A 26,577-nucleotide genomic window follows, 5' to 3' on the forward strand; every position below is an offset into this window, starting at 1 on the left:
AATAGGACCCCTGTCGCCCCGGTAACCACGATGCCCGACAGCCAATGGAAAGCAGTCGATCGCGGCCCTGCTCCGCGATTGGGACTGAAGGGAGGCGACGGAGGCCCAATGGGCTGTGGGAACGGTCCTCGGCGGGTTGAGGGGCGGGGATATGCAAATATGGTTTGAAAAGCCGGCGGGAAATCCGAGTTTCGCGGGAGGACCTTGGCGCGTAAACCGTATCCCTTCATTCATTGTCAGCAGCAGCTTCCTGGAGCCATTTTTCAGCTGCCGGCCGCAGCACCCGGGCTGCCGCCGCCGCCTCGCAATCCGTTGCATCGGCCGACCCCGACGCCTCCATCCGTCCTCGGGGTCTGATATCCGTGCGGCCGGGACCCTCCTCTCTCCAGAGCCCCGATTATTTTTGGCCCCTGGGGCCCGTGCGGTGCGGAAAAATAAAAAAGAAAAAAGAGAGAGGAGAGAGACTTGGAAACTCCGGCTGCAAATAATAAAGACATTGAAAGCAATACATTCATATAGCGTAACACTCAAAAAAGAGAGCAGGAGCGAGAGATGAGAAAGGGGATCCAGCCCGCCCTGGAGCAGTACCTGGTGACCGCCGGGGGTGGGGAGGGGGCGGCTGTCGTCGCCGCCGCCGCCGCCGCCGCCATGGACAAAAGGGCACTGCTAGCCAGCCCGGGCTTCGCCGCCGCCGCCGCCGCCCCGGGCGCGTACATCCAGATCCTCACCACGAACACTTCCACCTCCTCCTGCTCCTCCTCCCTGCAGAGCGGCGCCGTGGCCGCCGGCCCCCTCCTCCCCAGCGCCCCCGGCGCGGAGCCGACGGCCGGCAGCCTCCTCTACACCACGCCGCACGGACCCTCCAGCAGAGCCGGGCTGCTGCAGCAGGCGCCAGCGCCGGGACGCGGCGGCAGCGGCGGCGGCGGCGGCCCTCCGGTAATTGCTCCCCCCGGCCCGGCCCCGGCGGGAGGGCGCGCGCGGTGGGTCGGTGGGTGGGTGGGTGCGGGCGAGAGCGCCAGGCCGGGCCGCGTGGGCCTTCGAGGCTGCCCTTGTCCGGGGGCTCATTGTTGGGACTTGCGCGTCCCGCCTCAAGCGCCGGGGGGCCGCCTCGGTGCGACCCACGGCGAACACTCGCAAACTTTTCGCGGGCCCCCCCACCCTGCTTCCCCTGCACTTTTCCCTAACCCCCCCACCCCACGCACTCTCCCCTCCCCTCCAACTCTAAGCTTCCTCTTTCTCGGGCGTAGGAAGGGGTCACGCCCCGGATGGAGAAGGGGGTGTGGGGGAGGGAGCAGGGAACTGGGGAGCTGGGGGGGGACCCCGGGGGTGCAGACCGGGCGGCCGTGGTGGTGGGTGCTCGCGCCCCCTCGCCGGCGTGGGCGGCCGGGGGGTTCCCGCGGCGTGATCGCGCAGCGCAGGGGGGCCCGGCCGAGCTGCGCTTGACACATTTTGGGATCTGTAACTCCGGGCAACAAAGGGGCTGGGGGAAGACAGAGGGGGGTTGGGGCCCGGGGGGTGGGGCGCAAAGCCGCTGCGGGCTGGGGCGTGGGCTGCCCGGGCCAGGGGCTCGCCGGCTGGTGCACGGCCTGGGCGCATCCTGGCGGCGCCCGCGTGGCCCGAGCGCCCGGGCCTTCTTCGCCGGGCCCAGGGCCTGCCCTTGACCCGCCTCTCCCCTGGCCCCTGCCGCCTCCGCCCTGGCCCCCTCCCCGCCCCCGGCGGCGGCGGCAGCGGAGGGCGGGGGCAGCCGGTTCCCGTCCCGCCGCCCGGGTCTGTCCCCCTCTCCCCGGGACCCGCCGGTGACGTTTCGCACACGTGCGCGGAGGACGCGCCTGTGACTGGGGAGGCGGCGGCGGCGGGAGGGGGCGCTGGAGGGGCAGAGGGGGCACCCACTTCCTCCTGCTCGCCGGCTCCCTGGCCTGGGACGGTCCCGGCGCCCTCGCACCCGCCCCCGGCACCGCCGCCTCCCGCCGCTCTCCCCACCCCCGCCGGCGCCCGCCCTCGCCCGGCGCCGCCGGTCTGCTCGGCCCTCCGGGCCCCCTCTGCAGCCGGCCCCCGCCTCCCCGGAGCCAGGCTGGTTTCGGAAATGCCCTTACAGCAGCAGGTTAGTGACCGGGACGGTCGGGGCCGCCGCCGCCGCCGCCGCCGCTGCCGCGGGCACCGGGCACCGGGCGGGGCTGGGCCGAGGCCGCGCGGGGTTTTGGAGTGGGAACGGGGGGTTGGGTGCTGGAGGGAAATGAGTAAGCAAGAAAAATCTAACTAAGTCAGTGCCCCGGCCTCGGGCTCCGCGAGCCCCGGGGCGGCAGGGTGCGCCCCGGGGTGGGGGTGGGGGGTGGGCACGGTGCGGGCGGGCTGCTCCTCGGGGGGCGGCTGGATGGGGTCCTCGCCCCGGGGGGCCGAGCGGAGCCCTGCCTCGCGTCCGCCGGCCCGGTGCTGGAGGGGGAGGGGGCGGGTCAGAGGGTAGGGTGTCTGCGGGGTACTCAGGCCACCCGCCACCCCCTCCCTTTGTCCCCGTCATTTATAAAGCGCCTTTGAGGGATGATTTAGGTCAGTATGCGGCTTCTCTTTTTGTTGGTACCAGAAAGAAGCGTGGCCCGGAGGTCTCCCCCTTCTCTCCCTTTTCTCTCTCCCTCCCCTGCCTCCATGCCTGCTGCTGGCGTTCACCCTCGTGGCGAGGCTAGAACCGGACCCGACTCCGCTGGATAAAGGCTTGCCCGCTAATACCCGGCGTGGAGCTCCTCTTGTCTCAGCCCCCAGTGGGCTCGTTTTCTGGAGGATCAAGATTTTGCAGGGCTCTTCCACAGAGTCTGCCTCTAGGCAGCACCTTGGGACGTGGCACGCGTTTGGGAATAATCAAGGTTTTTCTTTGCCTACTGTTCCGATGTCTCCTCTGGTTGGATCTTAACTGCTTTTCCAGCCCTGGAGATACTCGCTGGGGATGGGAGATGCGGTCTGTCAAAGGAGCTCATCGCTTTTTTTTTTTTTTTTTTTTTTAGTGACTAGGGTCTGCCAGCAGGGGGGAAAGAGAGTATACAAGGCTGGCTTTCCACGTCCTGGTGTGCTGGGTTCTCGTCGCTAAAATATTGCATGCTTTTATGAGCACTGAATAACTCCTACTGACTTGACCTAAACGTGCTTGGACATATTTACGCATATTTCCCCCCTACACAGCCTTGTTACTGTATCAGTAAACCCAACCTGAAACAACCAGCCATTGACATACTTTTGGAGTAGATTCATGTTCATGGGCTGGGATAATTTTGATCATGGGAGACCACCAAATGGCTGGGTTTTTGTTTTTGTTTTTAAAATCTTACAGTGCCTGTTGGACCAGGCCTCCAAGGCTTGTCTAGCCAAATTTATATGTAGTTCATTGTATTTATGTATTTACCGTATCAAAGATTGCCTTCACCACCTTCCAAGTTATTCTAAAACTTTATCCTCCTTGCCATGGGATTATTCCAGGAATATAGATCCTTTCGAATGTGTGCACTCCCAAAATTGTTTCCATCAGAGGCATATAAATGTTGCTTGTGTACATATTCAGAAACATTTTCATAGAGGATTGCCATGTGGGCTGAATCACTGGTTAATCTGTGCTTTTAAGAGCTGATTCTTGGGGAGGGGGTAGGATATGTGTCTAGTCAATGTACACGAAGTTCTAAGCACCGAATGTAAAGTTTGACTTTTTCCTTATCAAAATTGTGTGACTTCCCAAGTCTTGGCATATTGATGATAGTGTTTCCCTAAGCAGGAACGATGGGATGGGTGTAGCTGATAGTGGTTGGCTCAGCAAAGATAAGGGCGCTTGGAACCCAAGAAGTTGAGAATTCTTCAGGTGGCCAGAGTTGCAGACCCATCTAGTGCTGATACCAAATTCTGTCTCCAGAACATCTAAGAATGTAACTAGGAGCAAATTCTTCACCTTTTTCTTATGGGAGAGAAAGACACGAGTGCTGCCCTACTAGCTCTGTTGCCTCTGTCACCGACAACGTGTGTGATCTTTGCCAAATACTTAATCTCTCAAAACTGCTTCCTCCGCTGCATATTAGTGACGGTACCAGGCCTGTCCTTGATGTTCTAAAGGTGCACGCCTGAGAAAGCACGTGAACTCTGTAGCACAGGGCCTGGCAAGTGGTAGATGTAAATTAGAGAAATGGTGGAAGACCACTTGTACACGGCCTCTGTAGTCACATACATAAAGCAGAATGGTTGTAAGTTTGCAAAGGTGCTGCTGTTTAAGTCATTATTTACATCTAAGTCATTTGGCTTTCTACATACATAAAATTTGGCCATCATAGCAATGGATAAAATAGACTTTCTAGTAAGACGTGTGCTCGAGTTGTTACGAGTTGAGACCCATGCATCCTCACCCTGTGGTCTCACTTCCACGCTTCACATGATTCTAGCGACTTGACAGCTCTTGGGTACAGTTCGTGCTCAAACTCAACCTTCGCCGTGTCAGAGACATCCAGGGGGAGGAACTCAGTTTCAGATGTGAACTGTTGGAAATGAAAAGATTCCCGAGAAACCATGGTCACAGTGCTATTCACTGGAACAGGCAGGACTTCATCATTTTTCCGCCTCTTCCTTCTCGTAGAAAGGAGGTGAAATTATTTCATTCTTCGAGAAGAATTTGGGATCTATTCGTGCCAGAGGCAATGGCCTGTCACATCTCATTCAATGTACTCCAGTCGGAGCAGCCTGCTGGTTACGCTTTGGGAAAGAGCTCTTGCTGCCTAAGATTGTCATCGAAGAATGGCCGAGCTGTAGGTGCTGCTACAGCGGGGTCTCTCTTCCTGTGCAAGCAGAGAGGAAGAAAAGCGCTGGGTTGCCGTGCCTCTGTGCTCAGTCATCTTGCTTCTGCTGAGATACGTGCTTGATGCCAAGTTTAAGCTAAGAGGGAATTTTTAGTGACTATATGCCCCAAAATGGAAGCTTTCATATACTGCGGTGCCCAGGCCTGGGTGTTAAAATAGCGCCACCACGCCAATCATCCTCTGAAACAAAGCACCCTTCAACGAAGCACCAGGAGCTAAAACACACAAGCTGGAGAACAGGAAAGGGGTTTTTTTGTTTTGTTTTGTTTTCCTATAAATTGCCACCTTGTGTAATCCTTGGAAGAGTAGTTTCTGAGATTAATGTGCTGGTGAAGCTAACTTGAAAACAGAAAATAATACTCTCAGCTTAGAGCTGAATAAATAACACCTGCAGATTGAAAGGCTGGGGTGGGGGAGCTTCTGTTGTCTCTCAGAGATGAGAGGAAGTGTTTCCTTCAACTCTTCTGGCGTCATCTCCATCCCCCACCCCCCAAGACAGACCATCGCACCGATACCCTCTTTCCCAGAGACCCGTATTCATTTGGCAAATAGCTTCAGACAGTTGTTAATTTTAGGGCTGGTTTTCTAACCTTGCTTGCCTTACAAATATTCCATTTGTGTGACCAGTCAATATCCACTTTCCCCAACTGGTCATTTCCCATTCCCTTTTAAGTAGCTGCTAACATTTTTAACTAGGAAGAGGGAACGTTGGCTGCCTGGGCTCAGGGTATGAAGTCTTCCATAGATCCCCCTGAAAGCATTCCCGGTAGTACCAGGTGAGGAGGGTAGGAGTCCAAGTCTTAGCAGATTTCTCTGTTTTGTTTTATAAAGAGGGGGAACCTCCCTGAATTCGTTGAGGTACTAGCTGTGTAGCTTAGTGCATACTTCCATGCTTGTTAACAGCTTAAAAATAGTGTCTCAGGGAACGTATCTACAATTGCTAAAAAGCATTTTTTTTCTGCTAATCATTTTGCATGGGACTAAGAAGAGAAGATAACTTGAAAGCAGCAAATGTAGGAAACCACTAATGGTATCTCCTTCCTCCTACTCTGATCCTCTCCTTGGCTTCAAAGTGACTCAGAAAATGTATCTCACACAAAGAAAGTGACACAACAGAAGGCACAAAAAAGCAACAGCTGAGAGATGGGGGACCCGAGCCTCGCAGGGTGGGGACAGGGACCAGTAGAGAGGAGAATCCAGGTAGCCTTTGCTTCCGAGAGGGGGGTACTGGTTTCTGTTCTTGCGTTGGCTTCAAACACTGTGCCTTAAAAGCCATGTGTTTTTAGAACTCAAAGAACAGGAAAGTTAGAAGAATGCATTCTGTCTCCCTCTGACCTTCACTGGGAATCAGTTTTGTGGCCAGCCCAATTATCTACAGGGTAACTTTGAAGAGTAACAAACCCCACTGGTGCCAGGTGTATCCTAAGCCCCCTTGTAGCTTGCCTTGCTGGAGAACCTGAGCAATGCAGGCCTGGCGTTGCTTTGTAAACTAAGTTAGGGTTTATGTCAGCGAGACTTGATGGCTGGTGGAACAAGGAGAAGATAAAAGCAATAAAAGAATAGTTGACCCTTAGCTGCTTCCTGGCAATGTAGCCGGACTGGGACCATATGTAGTAAAGTGTCCAGGCTACATCCTTACAACCTGGCAGTTGCCGAAAACTAAATTTGAGCTTAGCATTGGTAGTGACTGTTGGGATCCTAACGTTTGAGGGCTGTAAAGCAGGGTCCTCATCTGCCCGATCCCCTTCATTTTGCAGGTGAGGAAATAAAGCACAATGCAGTTAAACTACTTAGGCAAGGTCACAAGCTCGCTGGGGCAAAGCCAGAATTGAAACTGGAGACTCTGGAATTCTTAGAAGAAGCCTCATTCGCCAAAAGAAGGTTACCTGTGTCTCCTGTCCCCGGATGGAGAAACTGGGACATGTGGAAGACATAAGTGGAAGAAATGACTGAAAGTTTTGATGTTTGCCAATTTGAGTGTTTTCTGTGGCTGTGACATTTCTCATGCCCAAGAAATGTATACTTTATAGGTCTAGAACCTAAAAGCATTTTTTTTTACAACTTTCTTGGGGAGAGGGGTGTGGTGCAACTCTGGTGTTTGAGTTTGGTGCTTTGTCCTGGGCCACCCACATCCTGAGACCCTCCCCACCCCCACCCTTGTTTCCAGCAGTCCCAGAGCCCCTGCACAAGAACAAGGTGCTCTTCTTCCGCTGTGGTTAGCTCCAGGAGAATGTCAGACGTAACAAAGCAGTGGGCCAGTTAACTCTTGCAGAGAAAGTCATCCTGAAGCCAGCATCAATTTCCTTAAAATGCCTTCTTTTACTTGTGGAATTGAGAAAGCTTAAAAATAGAATCGCTGCAAGGCCCGAAGCCTGAAAGTGAAACACAATCCAGCATGGCTGAGGTTCCCCGACTCGGTAGCAGCGGGGACGTGTGGCCTGTCTGTGGTCCACAGACCAGAAAAGGGCCCCGTCTACATGCTAACTGCGTGAGCATTGAGCCCTGGCTGGCGGGGACGTGTGGCCTGTTCTGTGGTCCACAGACCAGAAAAGGGCCCCGTCTACATGCTAACTGCGTGAGCATTGAGCCCTGGCTGTCGGGGACGTGTGGCCTGTCTGTGGTCCACAGACCAGAAAAGGGCCCCGTCTACATGCTAACTGCGTGAGCGTTGAGCCCTGGCTGTCGGGGACGTGTGGCCTGTCTGTGGTCCACAGACCAGAAAAGGGCCCCGTCCACATGCTAACTGTGTGAGCGTTGAGCCCTGGCTGGAGAGAGCATAGCCACCACTGGAGGATTTTGGTGGGTGAGGACCATCTTAGGAGTGGAGACCTGCCCTTGGCCTTCCCAGCCAGCTCTTGCCGGGCTGCCTTGGGGAATGTTTTGTTGCTTCCAGCATGTTCTTGACTGTTGAGAAGTGCTTCTCTGTGCTTCAGTTTCCTGATCCTAAAATGTGATGGTCTGGACTCAGGGCCATGGGTAGTGAACTTGGGGCCTATAGATTCTCTCTTCCTCTGCCTGCCCACCATTCTGGATGCTTTGGGGCTACAGGTCTGTTTGAGGGCACGTCCCAAAATTTGTTGAAAAATGGAATTAAAGGATGTTTCTTTTTGGTGCCAAAAATCTTGAAATCCATGCATAGTTTCTTTTTTAAATTTTTTTAGATTTATTTTATTTATTTGAAAGGCAGAATTATAGAGAGGGAGAGAGATCTTCCACCTGCTGGTTCACTCCCCAAATGGCCACAATGGCTAGGGCTGGGCCAGGCTAAAGCCAAGAGCTGGAGCTTCTTTTGGGTCTCCTACATGGGTGCAGGGGTCCAAGCACTAGGGCCATCTTCTGCTGCTTTCCCAGGTGCTTTAGCAGGGAGCTGAATCAGAAGTGGGGCAGCTGGGACTCGAATTGGTGCCCATATGGGATGCCAGTGCTGCAGGCGGTGTCTTAACATGTTATACCATGGTGCCAGCCCCACACAGTTTATTCTTACGTAAATTTCCCATGAACTTGTTGATGACCCTCCCCTCCTTGTCTAATGAGAACAGTCCCTGAGGCTCACCCTGCCCCTCTGAGTCCTCCTGTGACGGGCAGCCCCCTAGAGAGGCTCCTGTGTACATAACTGGCACCGGCCACTCCAGGGCAAAGTCATACAATCACGTAGTGAGAGGCCGAGTGGCAAAGCCTGCAGCCAGAGGGCCTGGGTTCTTATTTTGCGTGCACTTAACTGGCTCTGTGACTTTTTTTTTTTCCCCAATTATCTTTATTTGAAAGGCAGAGAGATCTGTCTTATATCTGCTGGTTCCCTCCCCAAATGCCCATAACAGTCAAGACTGAGTCAGACTGGAACCAGGAGCCTGGAACTCAATCTGGTTCTCCCGTGTGGGTGGCAGGGACCCTAGTGCTGGAGTTGTATTCTGTTGACTCCCAGGGCGTGCCTCAGCAGGACGCTGGGTTGGAAGTGCGCTGGGACTGCCAGCGAGGCGGTCTGCTGTGGGGTTTGGGTGTTCCAAGCAGCAGCACTGACACCTGCCCCCGCTGTGCGCCCTCTGTGTCTTCATCTTCTTGTCTGAGAGATGGGGAAGTAGTAGTTGCAGGTCGCGGGTACTCATGGAGGCGGGAAGGTTCAATGAGCTCCTGGCTGGCAAGCCGGCCCGGTGCCTGGCACACAGGGAGGTTTGTGTGAGGGTTCAGTAGATGCCCCCCTAGGCTTGTCTTTCTCCTCCCTGACTGTCCTTTTGTGATGTGTCTTTAACCAGGTCTTGGTGTGCATTTCAGCCCTGTTGCATGTCTTCAAAATGCTGGGGACAGGGAGGAGTGAACCACGGGCAGCGTTCGCCTGATGCAGTCCTTGGGGTCTAGGGTCTTTGTAGCCCTTTATAAGCAGTCCATTGAATTGAGAGGAAGAACAGAATAAGTGAATGAAACCTTTATTTCTGTCATTAAATGTTAGTAGATGGCACTACTAACATGAATTGCACTATTAACATAATTTCATTTCCGCTGGATGGCAAAAATCAGGATGTCAGAGCTCCTGGACCCTGGCAGACTTGGGGGCTCGCCAGCGTGTGCATATGGGGTGGGAGCTGGGAGCCTGGGGGTCTTGTTCTGCAGAGGAGGCCGAACCTGCCTTGGGCCCCTCTCTCCCCTTTTCTCAGTCTCAGCCTGCTCATTTCACGTTAGATTTGTTCTTGCCTTCACCCCTCGTCTGTATCGCTCCGCCTGGCCCTTAGAAGGACCTGGACTTGCAGTCTTCGGGGGCTGCTTCCAGGACATAGCCAATCAGTTACAGCCTTGTCCCCAGCATGCAAGGTCGGATGAGCCTTTCCCGCTCAAATATGCCACAGCGGTGTTTCCAGTGGCTGTAGGTCTCCCTCAACCGCATGTGCTCCTGGGACTTCTGCCAATATCTTGCCCTTCTGGCTGCTGTCCTTCTCACCGGCCCTCGAGGCCTGCATCAAGGGGAGCCCTCCTGCGCAGAGCCCCCTGACCTCCCCGGGGGGCTCTTGTCCCCTCCTGCTTCCCGCCCTAGCACAGCATAGACAACCTTATGTCCTCGACTTCTCCACTCCTGTGCTCTCTGAGAACTCAGTCTGGCCTCCATGTGGGCCCAGTGATGCCTTTGACATCGCAGATTCTCAAATATTTGGACTGCAGTGTTTCATTAGACAACCCCACCCCCACCCAGTGTCCTTGGCGCCCCAGTAGTGGCACTGGGATGCAAGAAAAGGGTGAGGTGGGACCACCCACAAGCAAGAACACACAGGAGGCAGGAAACCAGATTCATGTGGTCCTCAGGTGCACGGGGTCAGCTGGAAGGCCCAGAGGAGCAGGTGAGTCACCGGACCCCACTTTTGCATCTCCCTGGGTGCTTTTAGGAAAACTGATGGCTGACACACACACACGCCCCTAGGCCAGTTAGACTCAGGGATTTGTCCTTAACATGTCCCACTTGAGTTTGGTGTGTACTTTCCATTGGAACTCCCAGGCTAGATGGAGAGGGAAGAATGGATGCTGTTTCTGACACAGAAGCCGAAGGTAGGGGGAAAGGACATAGGCTAGCACAGGGAGAGGCTGGTTGGACTGGAGTCAGTCTGGGGGAATAATGGGGCCCCACACTGGGTGTATTAGCAAAATTGGTCTAGAGGAGGGGTTGCCTTCCTAGGAGGGCTGGGGGTGGGCGCTGTGTTTGCACCAAGAAGAATCGAGCAGTCAGAATTGGGCCTCAGAACCTGCCCCAGGCGGCGGCAGCCAGAGGGGACGGCAGGCCCTGTGTGTTACCAGGCCTGCAACCTTCTCAAAACGCCAGAGATCTACCAGTTTAAAAATGTTGGCTCAATTAAAAAGGAAAATGTGCAGGCCAAACAAAATAGGTCTCTAGGCCAGATTTGGCTTAAGGGCTGCCACTCAGCAGTCTCTGGTCTATGGGATAATAATAGCTAATGTTTATCGAGTGCCCGCATGTATCGAGGGCACTAAACTAAGTGCTTTACTCACATTAGCACATTATCCACATAACAACCTATGAAGTGGTTATTATCATCCTCGTTCTGCACCGGAGAAGACAGAAAGCCAGGGGTTAAGGGACTGGCCCGGGGCCCCACTAATAACTGGGGCAACCGAAATTAAACCCAAGGAGCTTGGCTCCAAAGTCTCAGCTTATTTCCAGTTTTTATCCTCTGTGTCTCTGGTGCTGTGTTGAGTACGTTGTAGGAACCCAAAATACTGTCAATCAGAAATAATCCAGTGTTTCCCACGTTCATCTGATGATAAGAATTACCTGTTGGAGATGTAACTTGCCAGGCTGCATTTTTCCCCTCCTCAATCAGAGAAGCCCCCAGACCTTAGGATTTTCTGAAATGTCTGGGAGACCCTGTTGCGGGCACCTGAGCACAGGTGAAGGCAGGAGTGCTCTGTAGAATCCACGTGCATGCACTGTGTGCTCTCTCCTGGTTGACAAGAACAGGCATAGGAACCCCAGGGACAGGGCCTTATGCCCACCCTTGAGGTTTTAGCATTAAGAGTTCCAGGTCATTACCAGGGCAAGCCATCCAAAGATGGGTTACCCAAAACCCAAAAGGTTGAAACAAGAAGGGACTTCCAAGTGGCTAAGAATCTACACTCGGGAGTCGGGGAGTGCACCAGTGCCTTGCCTTGGAAGAGGAAGGCTGTCCATGCTGCTGGGCTTGGGCCTGCCTGGAGCAGGTAGCCAAGGGGACATAGGGCCAGGCCTGTGAATGGGAGGAGAACGAGGGCACAGCTTTGAGAGTGTGGATGTTACAGAGCAGGTGTGGCTGGAAGAGGGCAGTGGCAGTGATGGTGAGAGGAGGCAGGATCGACGTGAAAGGCGGGTCAAGGCCTTTGACTCCTGGGGCTGGAGGAGTGCGTTCACTCAGGTGTGCGCTGTCAGGTAGCACGGGTGACGCGGTCGTGAGTGACACCCCCCACCCCGGCCCTCCAGGCCCAGAGGGGCTATGACTGAGCCCTGGAAATGGGACTCCACTTAGAGGATTCTGTCTGGGGGAACCATAGCAGGCTGAGAGCTAGTCACCCTAGCTTAGGGGGGAAAAAAATACGGTGGTGCCACAGAAACCCTTCATCATTTTCACTTCTGCCTCTGTAATATGAAAACGAGACAAATTCATCAGGTTGATTTTGGGGGATCAATACTGTCAGGGCTCCCAGAGACGAGCCATCAGAGGTTATTTATTACCCGCTTTCCCAGAGCTGTGCCTGTCCCCTGGCTGCTGTGAGACAGCGTGGGGTTTGCAGCCTCTCTAAGCAGAGCTGGCAGGACAGAGCTGTATGTAAACAAAGGTCGCCTCATGGTGTCCCGGACCAGGATGGTTCCCTTTACCATTATTTCCTATGCTCTCTCTGATTTTAACAATTAAAATAGGCCGGCGCCGCGGCTCACTAGGCTAATCCTCTGCCTTGTGGCGCCGGCACACCGGGTTCTAGTCCCAGTCAGGGCGCCAGATTCTGTCCCGGTTGCCCCTCTTCCAGGCCAGCTCTCTGCTGTGGCCTGGGAGTGCAGTGGAGGATGGCCCAAGTCCTTGGGCCCTGCACCCGCATGGGAGACCAGGAGAAGCACCTGGCTCCTGGCTTTGGATCAGCGCAGTGCGCCGGCCACAGCGCGCTGGTCACAGCGGCCATTGTGGGGTGAACCAATGGAAAAATGAAGACCTTTCTCTCTGTCTCTCTCACTGTCCACTCTGCCTTTCAAAAAAATAAAAAAGAAAAGAATTTCTTTTCTTAAGCACTCTCTCTTGTGTTAAACTTTAAAAAGGAGAGTCAGCCTCTGGAGGGAAGAGCTGTGTGAATTGTGAGTTCCTTTCTCGTTGATCCTTAAAGATGTGCTTTGTGTTCCAGCCGACTGACTGGGTCGCTGTGTTGGGAGGCAGGACTCAGGAGAGCCGCACTAACAGTGTGGTGGTCTGCAGCCTTCCGTGGTGCTGTTTTCCTTGTCACGGTCTCAGACACCTGGAATTCTGGGAGTAGTCTCTAGATGGCAAGCTGTGCAGCCCTGGAGCCCCGGCACACGGTGGTTGGCTACAGAGAGGGTCTGGGACTTGGTGATCTGGTTCTAGGAACAGGCACTGCGGTTCACCAGTCTGTGACCTTTTACCAATGTCTTCTGTGAGCTGTGGTTCCCTAAAATAGTGATCCTGAGTCCTTCACTGGTTGGAAGGATTAAATGAGATTGTGTGTCGCCCACCCCCCCCCAACAAGCTGCACCTCACAGTAGGAAGTGTTGATCTCTCAGCACTTTTTAACCCCCTTTGGGGAAGACAGAGTTCATGGAAGAATGAAATTAAAAAGTAAGTTTGTTTTGGTGCAAACATTTCTGAAATCCATACATAGTTTTGTTTTTTTTTTTTCATAATACACATGCTAACATTTTCAGTGAACTTTCCAAAAACTCTTGGTCTGCATGGGTTTCACAAAGTTTTTGTACCAAAATTACCTTTTAATTCTATTTTCCACAAACGTTGCAAGTCCCTTCCTATTGGACACTTATTGAACATTCGCTGTTTGCAGTAGTGCAGTTCCTGTAGGCTGGGATTTCACAGATGACCATGATGTCTTTTCTGGCCCTCTGGGAGTTCATCAGGAGACAGGGAGATGAAACTGTTCTTCAGTAAGATAGAAACCAGGGTCGGGCATCGTGACACAACAGGTTATGCTGTGCGTGGGCCACCTACCCTGGGTTTGAGGCCCACCTCTTCCAATCCAGCTTCCTCCTAGTGCATACCCTGGGAGGCAGCAGGGTGGTGACAGTAGTTACACCCCTGCCACCCATGTGGGAGATGCAGATGGCGTTCCGGACTCCTGGCTTTGGTCTGGCCCAGTCCTTGCTCTTGCTGGCACATTGGGAGTGGACCAGCAGATGGAAGATAACTCACTTTCTCTCTCTCTTGCTCTAATAAATAAATTAAAAAAAAAAAGAAGTTAATGAAGACTGAGAATATAGCAATGATCCAAGCCTGTGGGGAAGACGGTGGAGGCTGTGGGAAGTTTATTTTTTTTGGAGTGACGGCACCCACTTAGATGCCAGTGCTGCCCCCCAGTTACGATAACCAAAATTGCCTCCAGACACTGCCAAGTGTCATCTAGGGACAAAAAATCACCCATTTGCCACGCTGAACAAGGCTGTGAAGACAGGAAAGAAATAGGGAGTCATACATACATCTTCTATACATAGCAGATACAAAAATTGTAATAGGATAAAAATTTTAGAAGCAAATGGTTTACCATGACTGGATTTTAGCTTTGGAGTGCCTAACTGTCCCTTTAGGAGCTGTGATTCACTGCTGGGTGGATGGCGCGGGACACACGTGCTCTGAGCTGCCCACAGAGGCCATGCCTGTTGTATGAGCAGGCATAATACTAATCGGCTGTGAGAAGCCTCTGTGACTTGGAGAAGAAAGGATCAAAGTCTGTAGTTCAGAGAAGAAATTTGTGCATGTATCATTGACTCAGCTGGGTGATTAAGAGAGACCTTCTGCTCAGAACCAACTTCTCAGCTTGGTTTTCGTTCTTTTGAAACCTTACTTATTTATATGACAGGGAGGGGGAGAGAGCTTCTGCGCTCCCTTCTGCCACTCCATGCCCCAGTTGCCCTCCGTGGCCAGAGCTGGGTGGAGCCGAGACTGATGCTTGGGTCCAGGAACACAGTCCAGGTCTCCCATGTGGGTGAGAGGCATGCTGCCGCTCAGTGTCTGCATGAACAGGAAGTGGAAAGTCAGGAGCCGGAAACTGGACCCAGGGACGCCAATATGGGATGCGACCCTTAACCGCTAGTTTTGGCCATATACTCTGGCCTCAGTTTGTGGTAATCTCAGTTCACCACTTCCCAGTTCAATGATTCGGGCATATCACCTGCCCTTTCAGTAAGTAAACCACCTCTGAGCAGAGATATCGAGCACAGTAATCCCTAAAGAGTACAGCTTCAGCCTTGGCCACGTGCTGCCTGATGTGGATTGAAGAGGACTTGGGTCCCCAGACCCATGCGGAGGTTTAAACCACACAGTCTTATGCTGTCACTGAAGGGATAAATGCTGCTGGTGATGGATTGCTGTGGAGGCTTGATCCAGTTTCGGCGTCTGAAGGCGACACCTTTGGGAAGTGATCGGTTTGATTAAATTGGGGTAGAGCCCAATGATTGAATCACAGTGGCTTCGTAAAGAGGCCACCTAGAGGGTAGAGAAAGAGTGTGCAGAGGAACACTCACAAAAATTTTTTAATGTAATTAAATAAACTTTAAAACCTGATCAAGAGGCCGGCGCCGCGGCTCACTAGGCTAATCCTCCACCTTGCGGCGCCAGCACACTGGGTTCTAGTCCTGGTCAGGGCGCCGGATTCTGTCCGGTTGCCCCTCTTCCAGGCCAGCTCTGCTGTGGCCCAGGAGTGCAGTGGAGGATGGCCCAAGTTCTTGGGCTCTGCACCCGCATGGGAGACCAGGATAAGTACCTGGCTCCTACCATCGGACCAGCGCAGTGCGCAGGCCGCAGCGTGCTGGCCGTGGTGGCTATTGGAGGGTGAACCAACGGCAAAAGGAAGACCTTTCTCTCTGTCTCTCTCTCACTGACCACTCTGCCTGTCAAAAAAAAAAAAAAAAAAAAAAAACTGATCAAGAAGTAGATGATATCCAATGTCATTGTTTTCATGATGATGGGTTGAACAAAAAGCCCAAAGCGGTTTGCCTTGCTAACCTCCACCAGACACCAGACTAGTGGAGCCCCTTGATCTTGAACTGTGAACCTCCAACCCGTAAGCTAAACCTTTCCTTCCCACGCAGCTCTTCTCAGGCATGGCAGGTAAAGTGATGAAAAGCTGACCAGCACACTGCCTTGTCATTGCCACTTCAGGGTGGTTCAGTAGCAGTCTTACACTTTGCTTGCTCCTGCATCTCCCTACTGGCCATTGGTCCAGCCATGGAGTGCACTGATTCATTTGACTTATTTAGCATACGTGTACCAAGCATCTCGTACATGCCAGCCGCCATCCTCAGGGCTAGCCTGTTAGATAAAATTCCCTGCCTTGTGTCCTAATAGGTGATGATTTTGCCAGGTAATAAGTAGCCTTTTCTTTTCTTGGATGGATTCTGATCTGCCTTTTTTTATTTATCTTTTTTTTTTTTTAAGTACTTAAATGTGTGGCTTTGGACCGGCAGCATCACTTGGGAACATAATAGAAGTGTAGGTTTGGGGGTTGAACTCCAGACAGACTGAATGGAAGCTCTGCAGGTGTGTGGCCAGCAGTGTGTGGCTTAGCAAGCCCCCGGACCGTTGCACTGCACACATTTTGAGAGCTGGCATTTGGGGAAAGAAAGGCCTTATTTGGGCTCTGGTGTTGCTCACATCGTGTAATTCTCACATCACCAGAGTTTGCAGGAGACGGGTGTATCAAGACAGGCCAGACTTGCTGCACCCTTGGCTTTGTCCCTAGGGCCTGGTCATGCCTCCCTCCCTGGGGGGTGGGGCGTGGGAGGGCAGCAGGGGTCTCAGTGAATGAACTTTGTGGCCGGCGCCGTGGCTCAGTAGGCTAATCCTCCACCTAGCAGCACCAGCACCCCGAGTTCTAGTCCCGGTCGGGGCGCCGGATTCTGTCCCGGTTGCCCCTCTTCCAGGCCAGCTCTCTGCTGTGGCCCCGGAGTGCAGTGGAGGATGGCCCAAGTGCTTGGGCCCTGTACCCCATGGGAGACCAGGAGAAGCACCTGGCTCCTGCCTTAAGATCAGCGCGGTGCACTGGCCACTGGAGGGTGAACCAACGGCAAAAGGAAGACTTTTCTCTCTGTCTCTCTCACTGTCCACTCTGCCTGTCAAAAAGAAAGAATGAACTTTGTGAGCCTGCCTTGGGCTTTTCATCACCTGGTGAGCCAACAGGCTGCTCCCCAGCTCTTTTATCCAAAGACCTCTGACTTGTTCGTTTGACAGTTTATTTTCTCCTTTTAATCTTTTCTCTTCATCGTCCTCTTACCTAGCATTACTAAAAATCTCCATAATCAAATTGCCAGCCAGTCACTCAAGGCTTGTCTGGAAACGAAATGATGGTTCTCCTCCTGTGCCTGCTGTTTGGATGTTGAAAGATGCTGTGAGGAGGAAACAGAAAGACAGAGCATGAGAAAGCACCCACCCCAGCCAGAGTGGCCACCTGATGGACATTGGTGCATTCTCCCCCTCCCCCCATCCTGTTCGTTGTGAAAACCAGCAGGGCCATGAACTAGTCCCCGCAGTTGTTAGTGTCAAAAACCTCAGGTTCTGCACCATTTGAATGAGTAGGAATATTCACTATATACATTACGACAAAAATCATAAAGCTAGAAGTCTTGATTACAGTTTTTCTTTTTTTGAAATGTAATTAAAGACTTTTTAAAATATTTTTACCTGAATTTTTTTTCTTGATGATGAGTTAATTTAAAAAAAAAAAATCAAGTCAGATTGGCACAAATACTTGACTAGCTCCAAACTGGGTCTGCTGATAAGTAATGTGTCTGACAGCAATCATTTAATTTGCAAACACTAATTAATTATTGCCATGTTAATAGGCATGTTTGGTAATTCCTTTAGAAAAAAAAGACAGCCTTGAAAATGCATGCAGAACATATAAAAGGCACTATTATGCTGTTGTGGGTCAGGTTTGTCTTGGTGGCTAGATTCTAAAAACAGTTGTGGCCATTGGTGGGCATTTTCTGTCCCTCTCTGTCCACCTTTGGCTCAGATGCCGTCTGGTGTCAGTGACAGTTTTAGGTTCACCATTTGTGGTTGATTATAATACAGAGGTTGGGAAAGCCATGCTGCTTTCTTGCTTTGCAGTGGAAGGATCGGCTTCTCCAGGTCCTTGACTTTTTTTTTTTTTTTTTTAAGATTTATTAGTTTGCAGAGTTACAGAGAGGCAGAGGCGGACAGAGAAATCTTCCCATCTGCGGGTTCACTCCCCAAATGGCTGCAACAGCCAGTGCTGAGCCAAACTGAAGCCAGGATTTTCTGAGTCTCCCTTGCAGGTGCAGGGGCCCAAGAACTTGGACCATCTTCCACTGCTTTCCCAGGCCATAGCAGAGAGCTGGATCAGATGTGGAGCAGCTGGGACTCGAACCATTGTTCATATGGGAAGCTGGTGCTGCAGACGGCAGCTTTACCCGCTACATCACAGCGCCGGCCTCAGCCTTGACTCTTTTCTTTTTTTAAGATTTTATTTATTTATTAAAGAGATAAAGTTGTAGACTCTATCTCCAAGAAAGGGAGAGAGGGAGAGAAAGATCTTCCATCTGCTGGTTCACTCCCCACGTGGCCACAATGGCCAGAACTGGGCTGATCCAAAGCCTGGAGCCAGGAGCTTCTTCTGGGTCTCCCATGTGGGTGCAGGAGCCTGGTTTCCCAGGCCAGAGCAGAGAGCTGGATGAGAAGAGAAGCAGCCGGGATACAAGCCGGTGCCCATAAGTGCTCGCCTCCTCCGGGGGTCTGGCATGACCCAGCTATGGCCCTCCCTTCCAAAGCCAGCTCTGGCAGCTAAGCTGGGCGCATCCTGCCCTGACTTGTGCAGTAAAAGAAATTGAATAGAGCAGTGCTGTCTCTGTGGGTGAATTTCATGTCTGTTTGGCAGCGGCACCTAGAGAGACACATGCAACAGTAACGGGTGTCCAGTGGCTGCACTCTTTCGAGTCTTGCTTTGTGTTTTCTGTTTAATAGAAGGATCTACTGTGAAAATGGCCAGCCGCTGGCCACTCAGGGGAGTCAGGTAGAGACTGCTGCCATTTCTGCAGCTTAGAGAGGTCTGCGTAGGAATTAACGTAGCCCCGACTTTGCGGGATCAGGCCTACAGAGGTGGTGCTCTGGAGGACTACCCCGTGTTGTTCATCTGAGATCTGGAGGCTGATAAACTGTGGGCTGAGAAATGCAAGTGCCAAGTGGACAGCTTTAGGGCTTAGGATTGCCCGTGTTCCCGGTCAGATTCTTTGCTGAGACAGAATGTAGGAGTTGAGTGACATTAATAGTGACTTCCAGCTGTGAGCTCCCTGGCTGCCTAAGGAGCACAGGGCACCAGTGCCCAGTTCCATGATGCTGGTGGAAACACTGACTTTGTGCCCTCCTTTTTTTTTTTTTTTTTTTTAAAGAAAACACTTTTTAGTCCATACTTATGAATGTATATATAAGTGGAGCAAACCTTAAAATACCCTCTCCATTCCCTCCTAGTCCTGCTTCCTTCCCGAAGCAAACCACAATAACAGCTTGGCCTCTCCCGTTTATATCCATTCGCAAGCATGTATTTTATATAAAAGTACAAATGATTTAAAAATACAGGAGAAGTGCGGATTGTGGCTTGCAGTTTTTGCTGAGCTAGGTGCAGACGAATGTCCATCTCAGTAAGTACTGGTGTTCATTATTTTCAGGAGCTGTCATGACCCTGGTACATACTCCAGAGTGTGAGTGGTTATCCCCACTTGGTGGCCGTGGCCATCCTTGTTCTTTCTAACGATAACTTGAATTATAAGCAGTGCTACACTGAATATCTGTAAATTTTTTGTGCATGTATTTTTTTGCATCATAATATACATAACCAAAATACTGATAGACGGGGCCCCGCATAGTGAATAAAAGCCAGCATCCCATGTGGGTGCTGGTCCAAGTTCCGGCTGTTCCACTTCCAATCCAGCTCCCTGCTAATGGCCGGGAAATGCATTGGAACATGGCCAAGGGCTTGGGCCCCTGCACCCATGTGGGAGACCCAGATGAAGCTTCTGGCTTCTGTCTGGCCCAGCCCTGGTCATCTGGGAAGTTATCCAGTGGACAGAAAAATCTCTCTCTCTCCTTTTCCCTCTCCCTCTCCCTCCTTCCACCCCACCCCCCACCCCAGTAATTCTGCCTTTCAAATAAGTAAATAACTCTTTAAAGAAAATACTGATGGACAGGGCCAAATTGCCCTTCGGAATGGCTGAACCAGTTCACATTCCTGCCAGAAGTAGAGTGAGGACCTGTTTCCCATACTCTTACCGGCGCTGGATAACATTGGCCCTTTTTGCAATTTTACGAGTGATGATGCTAGATGCTCTCTCCTTATTTTTATTTTGTAGTTCCTTAGTTCTTACTTCTGCTGCCGCTACCACTACTATTACTGCTACTGGCTAACATTGATAAAATTTACTAATCTAAACTTTAACATCTAACTTTTTTTTAAATTTTTATTTATTTATTTATTTATTTATTTATTTTTTGGACAGGCAGAGTGGACAGTGAGAGAGACAGAGAGAAAGGTCTTCCTTTGCCGTTGGTTCACCCTCCAATGGCCGCTGCGGCCGGCACACCGCACTGATCTGATGGCAGGAGCCAGGTGCTTCTCCTGGTCTCCCATGGGGTGCAGGGCCCAAGCACTTGGGCCAACCTCCACTGCACTCCCTGACCACAGCAGAGAGCTGGACTGGAAGAAGGGCAACCGGGACAGAAAACGGCGCCCCGACCGGGACTAGAACCGGAGTGTTGGCACCACAAGGCGGAGGATTAGCCTAGTGAGCCGCAGCGCCGGCCAACATCTAACTTTAACAAGTGGTTATGATTATTACCCATTTTTATAGATGATGAGGGCGAAAGATTAGTGAATCTAAGTGTCTGCCCTGATTTGCATTTCTCTGAATTGCTTCCATATATATATATATATAAATGATTTTGTTTACAAGGGTATTTATGGTTTTCCTGTTGGATTATCAGAATTTTGAATGGATTATTGCTGTTGGGCTTTCTCCAGTGTATGCGTTGGTGTTGTAAATATTTTTTTCCAGTCTGTCATTCTTCTACTTTTATCTAGGATCTATTTCTCTCTACAGAAGATTTATCCATTTTACATACATATAAATACACATATGTAAATATATGTCTGGATATAAAATCAGAGCCTTGACAGTTTATGGATTTAGTGGCTTGCTTTGGGAAGGCCTTTCCAAATTATAAGTGTTCTCCCATATTTTCTTCTTTTGGCTTCATAATTTTATTGTTTTGATCTTTAACCTTTTTGGAAGGGAATGTATGTATATGTCAAAGGTCAGCTTTTATGTCTTTCCCCAAATGGACAGCTGGTTATACTAGTGCCATTTATTGAATGGTTCAGACTTTCCTTGTGAATTGACAGTGCCTCTTTTATCATATCAAAGAGTGTGTGTGTGTGTGTGTGTGTGTGTATACACGAGCACTCGTGCCCGTGCTGGTCTGTATCTGGACCTTTTGCTCTGCTCCATTGACCTTACTCTCTTTCTAAGGAAATCGTATACGTCTGCAATGCAACAGCTTTATGGTGTATTTTGCTGTCAACAGGAAATCTGCCCCTTCTCATCCGATACTTGTGTTTTTAGACTGAGGCTCCTCTCCATCCCTACTGAGAGTGTAGACTAATAAGAAAGATAGCAGCTCTCTACACTGAGGGGTTTTCTGCACTGGGAATGGCAGTAGGAATTTATATTCATTATTTTGTCCAGTACAGCGGCCCTGGAGGGGAGGTGCCAGTATTCTCTGTCAATGACGAAAAACCCTCAGTGCTTAGGCAGTTTGTCCAAGGCGTCACGTCTGGACTCTGGAGGAACCCAAATTCCAGAGTAAGTCCAGGTGATGGTTGAAGCTGCCCTTAACCTTGACACTATTCACACACATGGAGCCTCCCCACCTGTTTCTCCGTGCGCGGCAGGTAGTCAGTGGCATCTACAGAGTGCAGTGTTTGTTCTGTGAAGGCCAAGATCTCTCCTAAGCGTTTACCCAGCAGGACAGCGAGAGTTGGAAAATGTGGCTTTGCCAAGGCTGTCTGTTCAGAGCGAGGACATGAGTCCAGATGAGGCCCCAGTGTACAGTGTGAGAGGGACGAGAAATTGTTCATCAGGTGCCCTGTGCGATGCCAGCCACTGTCTCCCTCCCCAGCTCTGCCTGAGGGGGTTGGAATAGAAAGGGACAGGGCAGAACAGTGGGAGACGCATACCCGCAGCCCTGGGAGTAGTTGCCTTTCAGAGGGAAGCGCAGCAGGTGCAAGCTCGCTAGCAGAGGAGCTGCAGGAGACCGGCAGTTTAAGCCGGGCGCTGCTGTGTGTCGGAGACCGTCCCTCCCGCTCAGGTGGGTGCCTCTGCAGGCTCTCAGGGGTGAACGTGAGGAACTTGACCTTCTTCGGAGTACATCGAAGCTGCCTCCCCAACCGAAGTCCCGCTGAGCCCTCACTGGGAACCCAGGGAAAGAAATACCATTTATTAGTAATCATGTATTGATTTTATGAGCCTGTGACACTGGGTCCTTTTGAAATTATAATTTAAAATATCTTAACAGAATTGCCATGCAAAAATACTGCCCTAGAATAGAAATGATTAGATCATGAGCTTAATTAGTTGGCTGTTGGAGAGGATTCAAGTTTGCATTCCTGGTGCAAGTGCAGGGGATGTTCATAGGCCTTCATAGAAATGTCGTTTATTTCTGTGTCTGTTGCTCCTCATTACTGGATCTCACAGGGCACAAAGAAGGCACCTCATCAGAGACTTTCCATTTGACTGTGGGACTACGCCTAGCTTCCCTTCCAGGTGGAAAGGTAAATGAATAATAGTTGCGCTGTTTATTTAACATCTACTGCCCCAGCCTTGTTCATCTGTGTTGTGGTTGAAACACACCCTTCATTGCCCCCCCCATCCCCAGCCGCTCCTGGGTGCTGCCCTTTTCACCACCCACGAGCAGCCCCCAGGACTCAGCCACCAGCAGACCCTCTGGGGCTGCACTGGTGGTGACCACTGGTGCTTACAGCCCAGAGGTCTCCATATGGCCTAGTCTGGCCTGGTTTTCCCTCGTGCTCAGGGCTTAGACCTGAACTTTTCCCACCTCTGTTAGCAGTTCTCTCTACATTTCCTTTAAAACAGGCTTCCACTCCTTCCTTCCGAACCCCTCCAACACAGCTGCCCTGGCATCCTGGCTTTTTCCATTCTTGACAGATGATCTGTGCACTGTAACTGTAGCTCCGCGGTGCTGATATCTGGTGAAATTAGACCTAGAATCTAAATGTGGCTTCATGAAACTATGGGTAAGACATTTTTCTCGTTGAGTAGTCTGGTCTGTCGGCCCCCAGAACCACCGGTCGGTAGCTTCTCCACTGTGATGTTGGGTTATGTGTGTGTCAAGTGGTTTAGTTTATCATAAACGGTTCTGTACAAGGCACAGCATTGGCTGACATGTGCATCTCTATGAGACCAGTTCACCACTGCGCCTGTGTGCCTTCCTTACACATATAGAGCTGGCTTCCACTTAATTGCATTTCTTAATCGTGTGATGGGACTCCCGAACCCTCCCTATGTCTGCTCCTGCATCTGCCTCCTCCCATCATGCGGCTTTGTAACCCGAAGGGGAAGCGTCCCATTTGTGCCATTTGTGCTGTGTTGACCGGAGTTACCCAAACACTTTGTGTGTTTGGCCCTTTTTCTCTTAGAAGTTCCAAACAATAATTTGATCCCAAAACAACGACTGCAAAATATAGGTCCTCAACAGATGTGAGTGCCGGAGGCAGGCCGGACTGCACAAGGATTGCTTGGGTCATGTGCTGAGGGACCCGTGGGGGAAATGGCAGGGTTTGCTGTGTGGTCACACGTGGTAGGGGGCCTGGATGGTGAGATCACTCCTTTCACATCTGGGCTCCATTCATTAAGTTCCCCTCCCACTGGGACCTTCTGGGACTCCCTGTGGCCACTGAGTTGTTGGGGACTCCGGGTGGCTTTTTGCCACATTGGATGACGCTAACCTTACTGCCATGCACTTGGCCATTGAGAAACTGCTGAACATTGCTGTTCGCTGGGTGCCAGGACTTTGGTCCCTGCCGTCTGTCCGTCCGCCCGCTCGCTGTATGAGATGCTGAAATGTGGCCTCTGAGTTACAGGTGAGGAAGTGGAATGAAGGTCAGAACATTGGGTTATGTTTCCTCCAAGGTGAGGAAAGTGGTTAAGGGTTTGGACTTTGGAGTTATTTGGCTTTTAAAAATCTCACAAGCTGTGGGAGCTCAGACAAGTTATTTCACTTTTGTAGACCCAAGTTTCTTCATTGCTGACATGGTTCACTGAGTGACCTAGCTGTCGGGATTGACAGGGGGCCTGGATGAGACATTTGTCTGGACTACAGAGTGGGTCAGAAAGGTCAGCCGGTCCTCTCTGTGGTGAGCAAGCTGGGCAGGTGGGGCAGGTGGGGCTGGAAGCAGGCCTCTGTACTGAATCTCATCAGCACACAACTTCTGAAAGTGAGTCTTGATGTAGGTAGACCCCCCCATTGGTTCTATTTTAATTACACTGTAAATATGTTCAGGACAGTTTTTTTGGTATGGATCCTGTACAAATTTTTTTTTTCCTTTTGTTATTCTTAGCTACCCTGCAATGATTTTTTTTTTTTATTTTAATTTCTGGATCTCTACCAGCGTTGATCCAGTTTCTCCTAGACCAGTGCTTCTCAACAGGGGCAGTTCTGCCTCCCAGGTGATGTGTGACAAAGTCTGCAGACATTTCGGGCTTGGTTAATGGGGGTGGGAGGTGCGCTGGCATCCAGTGGGCAGAAGCCAGGAATGTCGTGGGACGCCCTGTAATGCACAGGACAGCCCCAGGTGTTGGTGCTGCCAAGACTGAGCAGCCCCACTGCTGGGCGACCCTGCCTGTGTTGCAGGTGGCTTGTCTCCCCTCATTGCAGTGTCGTATATTCTAAGTCTTCTCCAGGCGTTTTTGCCTTCGGACATGTTTTGGTTTCCATGTGAGACATCATCAAAGTTCTGAAAATCTAGGACCATTTCTCAGATTGGAAGGGAAGATGGGGAAGAAACAATTTCCGTTTTCCTGAAGTTTGAGTTATTTAAAGTTTGGAGATTCAATCAGAAGATTTTCTCAACAGTTTCTTCATTTTTGTGGGTTTTTTCTCAGTATCATAACCTGCAGTCACGTTTTAGCTTCTGTAAGCACTAGTACAAATGAAGTGTGCTCTTACTATATTTTTAGTTGGTATTCTTAAAATCCAAAAAAAAGCATGACTTTGTGTGTGTGTGTACATATTGATTCCTCAAGGAATTTTAACATTTGTTTTTAAACTGTTTTGCTTCTTTTGAATTCAACTGCCTCATTGTTAGAATGAACCATCAATTCTAAAATGAATCCTCCTAGTTAAAATAGCTACCTGTTGTAACCAGTCATGCTCTGAGCATTCTGATGTGGTTAATTAATGTTAAACCAGGAAGGTTTATTTTGAATAGAAGTTCTACTTTAAAATTCTAATTTTGCTAACTTTCCCTTTCTGAAATATTAAGATGGGTAGGGTTGCCAGATAAAATAGAGAATGCCAGTGTAATTTGAATTTCAGATAAACAACAAATACTTTTTTAGTATAAGTAAGTACCATGTAATATTTGAGATACACTTTTTTAATTAATTTATTTATTTGTAAAGCAGAGGCAGAGAGAGAGAGAGATCTTCCCTCCACTGACTGACTCCCCAAATGGCTGCAATGACTAGGACTGGGCCAGGCCAAACCTGGGAGCCGGGAACTCCATCCAGGTCTCCCACTTGTGTGACAGGGGGTCCATGTACTTTTTTTTTTTTAAGATTTATTTATTTATTTGAAAGTCAGAGCTACACAGAGAGAGGAGAGGCAGGGAGAGTGAGAGGGGTTTTCCATCCGATGGTCCATTCCCCAATTGGCCACAACGGCCAGAGCTGCGCCGATCCAAAGCCAGGAGCCAGGAGCTTCTTCCAGGTCTCCCAGATGGAAGACTTTGGCCATCTTCCCCTGCTTTCCCAGGCCTTAGCAGAGAGCTGGATAGGAAGTTGAGCAGCCGGGTCTCGAACCGGCGCCCATATAGGATACCAGTGCTTCAGGCCAGGGTGTTAACCCGCTAAGCCACAGCACCGGCCCCAAGGGATCCATGTACTTGAAGGGCCATCCTCTGCTGCCTTCCCTGGTGCACCAACAGGGAACTGAATCAGAAGTAGAACATCCAGTCTTGGAAACGCTGCTCATGTGGGATGCTGCCAGCATCACATGCAGCTGCTGAACCCACTATACCACAACACCGGCCCTGAGATATATTATTGTTTGAAAAAATTGTCTGCGGCCACTGCTGGGCACAGTCAGTTAATCCTCTGCCTGCAGCGCCGGCATCCCATATGGGCACCGGTTCCAGTCCCAGCTGCTCCTCTTCCAATCCAGCTCTCTGCTGTGGCCTGGGAAAGCAGTAGAAGATCGCCCAAGTCCTTGGTCCCCTGCACGCTCGTGGAAAACCCGAAAGAAGCTCCCAGCTCCTGGCTTCAGATCGGCACAGCTCCAGCCACTGCAGCCATTTGGGGAATGAACCACCAGAAGGAAGACCTTTCTCTCTCTCTCCCTCTCACTGTCTATAATTCTGCCTCTCAAATAAATAGATAAAACATTTTTTTATTTAACAGGTAGAGATATAGACAGTGAGAGAAAGAGAGAGAAAGGTCTTCCTTCCTCTGGTTCACTCCCCAAATGGCCGCTACAGCCGGCACTGTGCCGATCCGAAGCCAGGAGCCAGGTGCTTCCTCCTGGTCTCCCATGCGGGTGCAGGGCCCAAACGTTTGGATCATCCTCCACTGCCTTCCTGGCCACAGCAGAGAGCTGGACTGGAAGAGGAGCAACCGGGACTAGAACCTGGCGCCCATATGGGATGCCGGTGCCACAGGCGGAGGATTAACCAAGTGAGCCACAGCACCAGCCCTAAAACCTTTTTAAAAAAGAAAAATTGCCTTAAATTTTAACTGTTCTTTATTTTTGTCTAT

The 26,577-nt window shown here is 50.9% G+C and overlaps 1 protein-coding gene across 5 annotated transcripts in view; it reads left to right on the top strand.

The window, feature by feature from the left end:
* Positions 1 to 404: 404 nt before the first annotated feature.
* Positions 405 to 26,577, top strand: part of E2F3 (E2F transcription factor 3) — an 87,111-nt gene continuing 60,938 nt past the window's right edge. The window contains exon 1 of one of the 5 annotated variants that reach the window (XM_051854993.3): positions 405 to 936. In XM_051854993.3, the coding sequence (XP_051710953.1) occupies positions 553 to 936 (384 nt within the window). In that variant the 5' untranslated portion in view covers positions 405 to 552. Of the gene's footprint in view, positions 937 to 1,517; positions 2,102 to 26,577 lie in introns of those variants that run through there. The other 4 variants (XM_070074328.2, XM_089333331.1, XM_051854996.3 and 1 more) reach the window with 4 other exon arrangements.

The sequence above is a fragment of the Oryctolagus cuniculus genome, chromosome 5 (assembly GCF_051225735.1).
Source record: "Oryctolagus cuniculus isolate XC-2025 breed Fujian yellow rabbit chromosome 5, ASM5122573v1, whole genome shotgun sequence".
Classification (NCBI taxonomy): Eukaryota; Metazoa; Chordata; class Mammalia; order Lagomorpha; family Leporidae; genus Oryctolagus; species Oryctolagus cuniculus.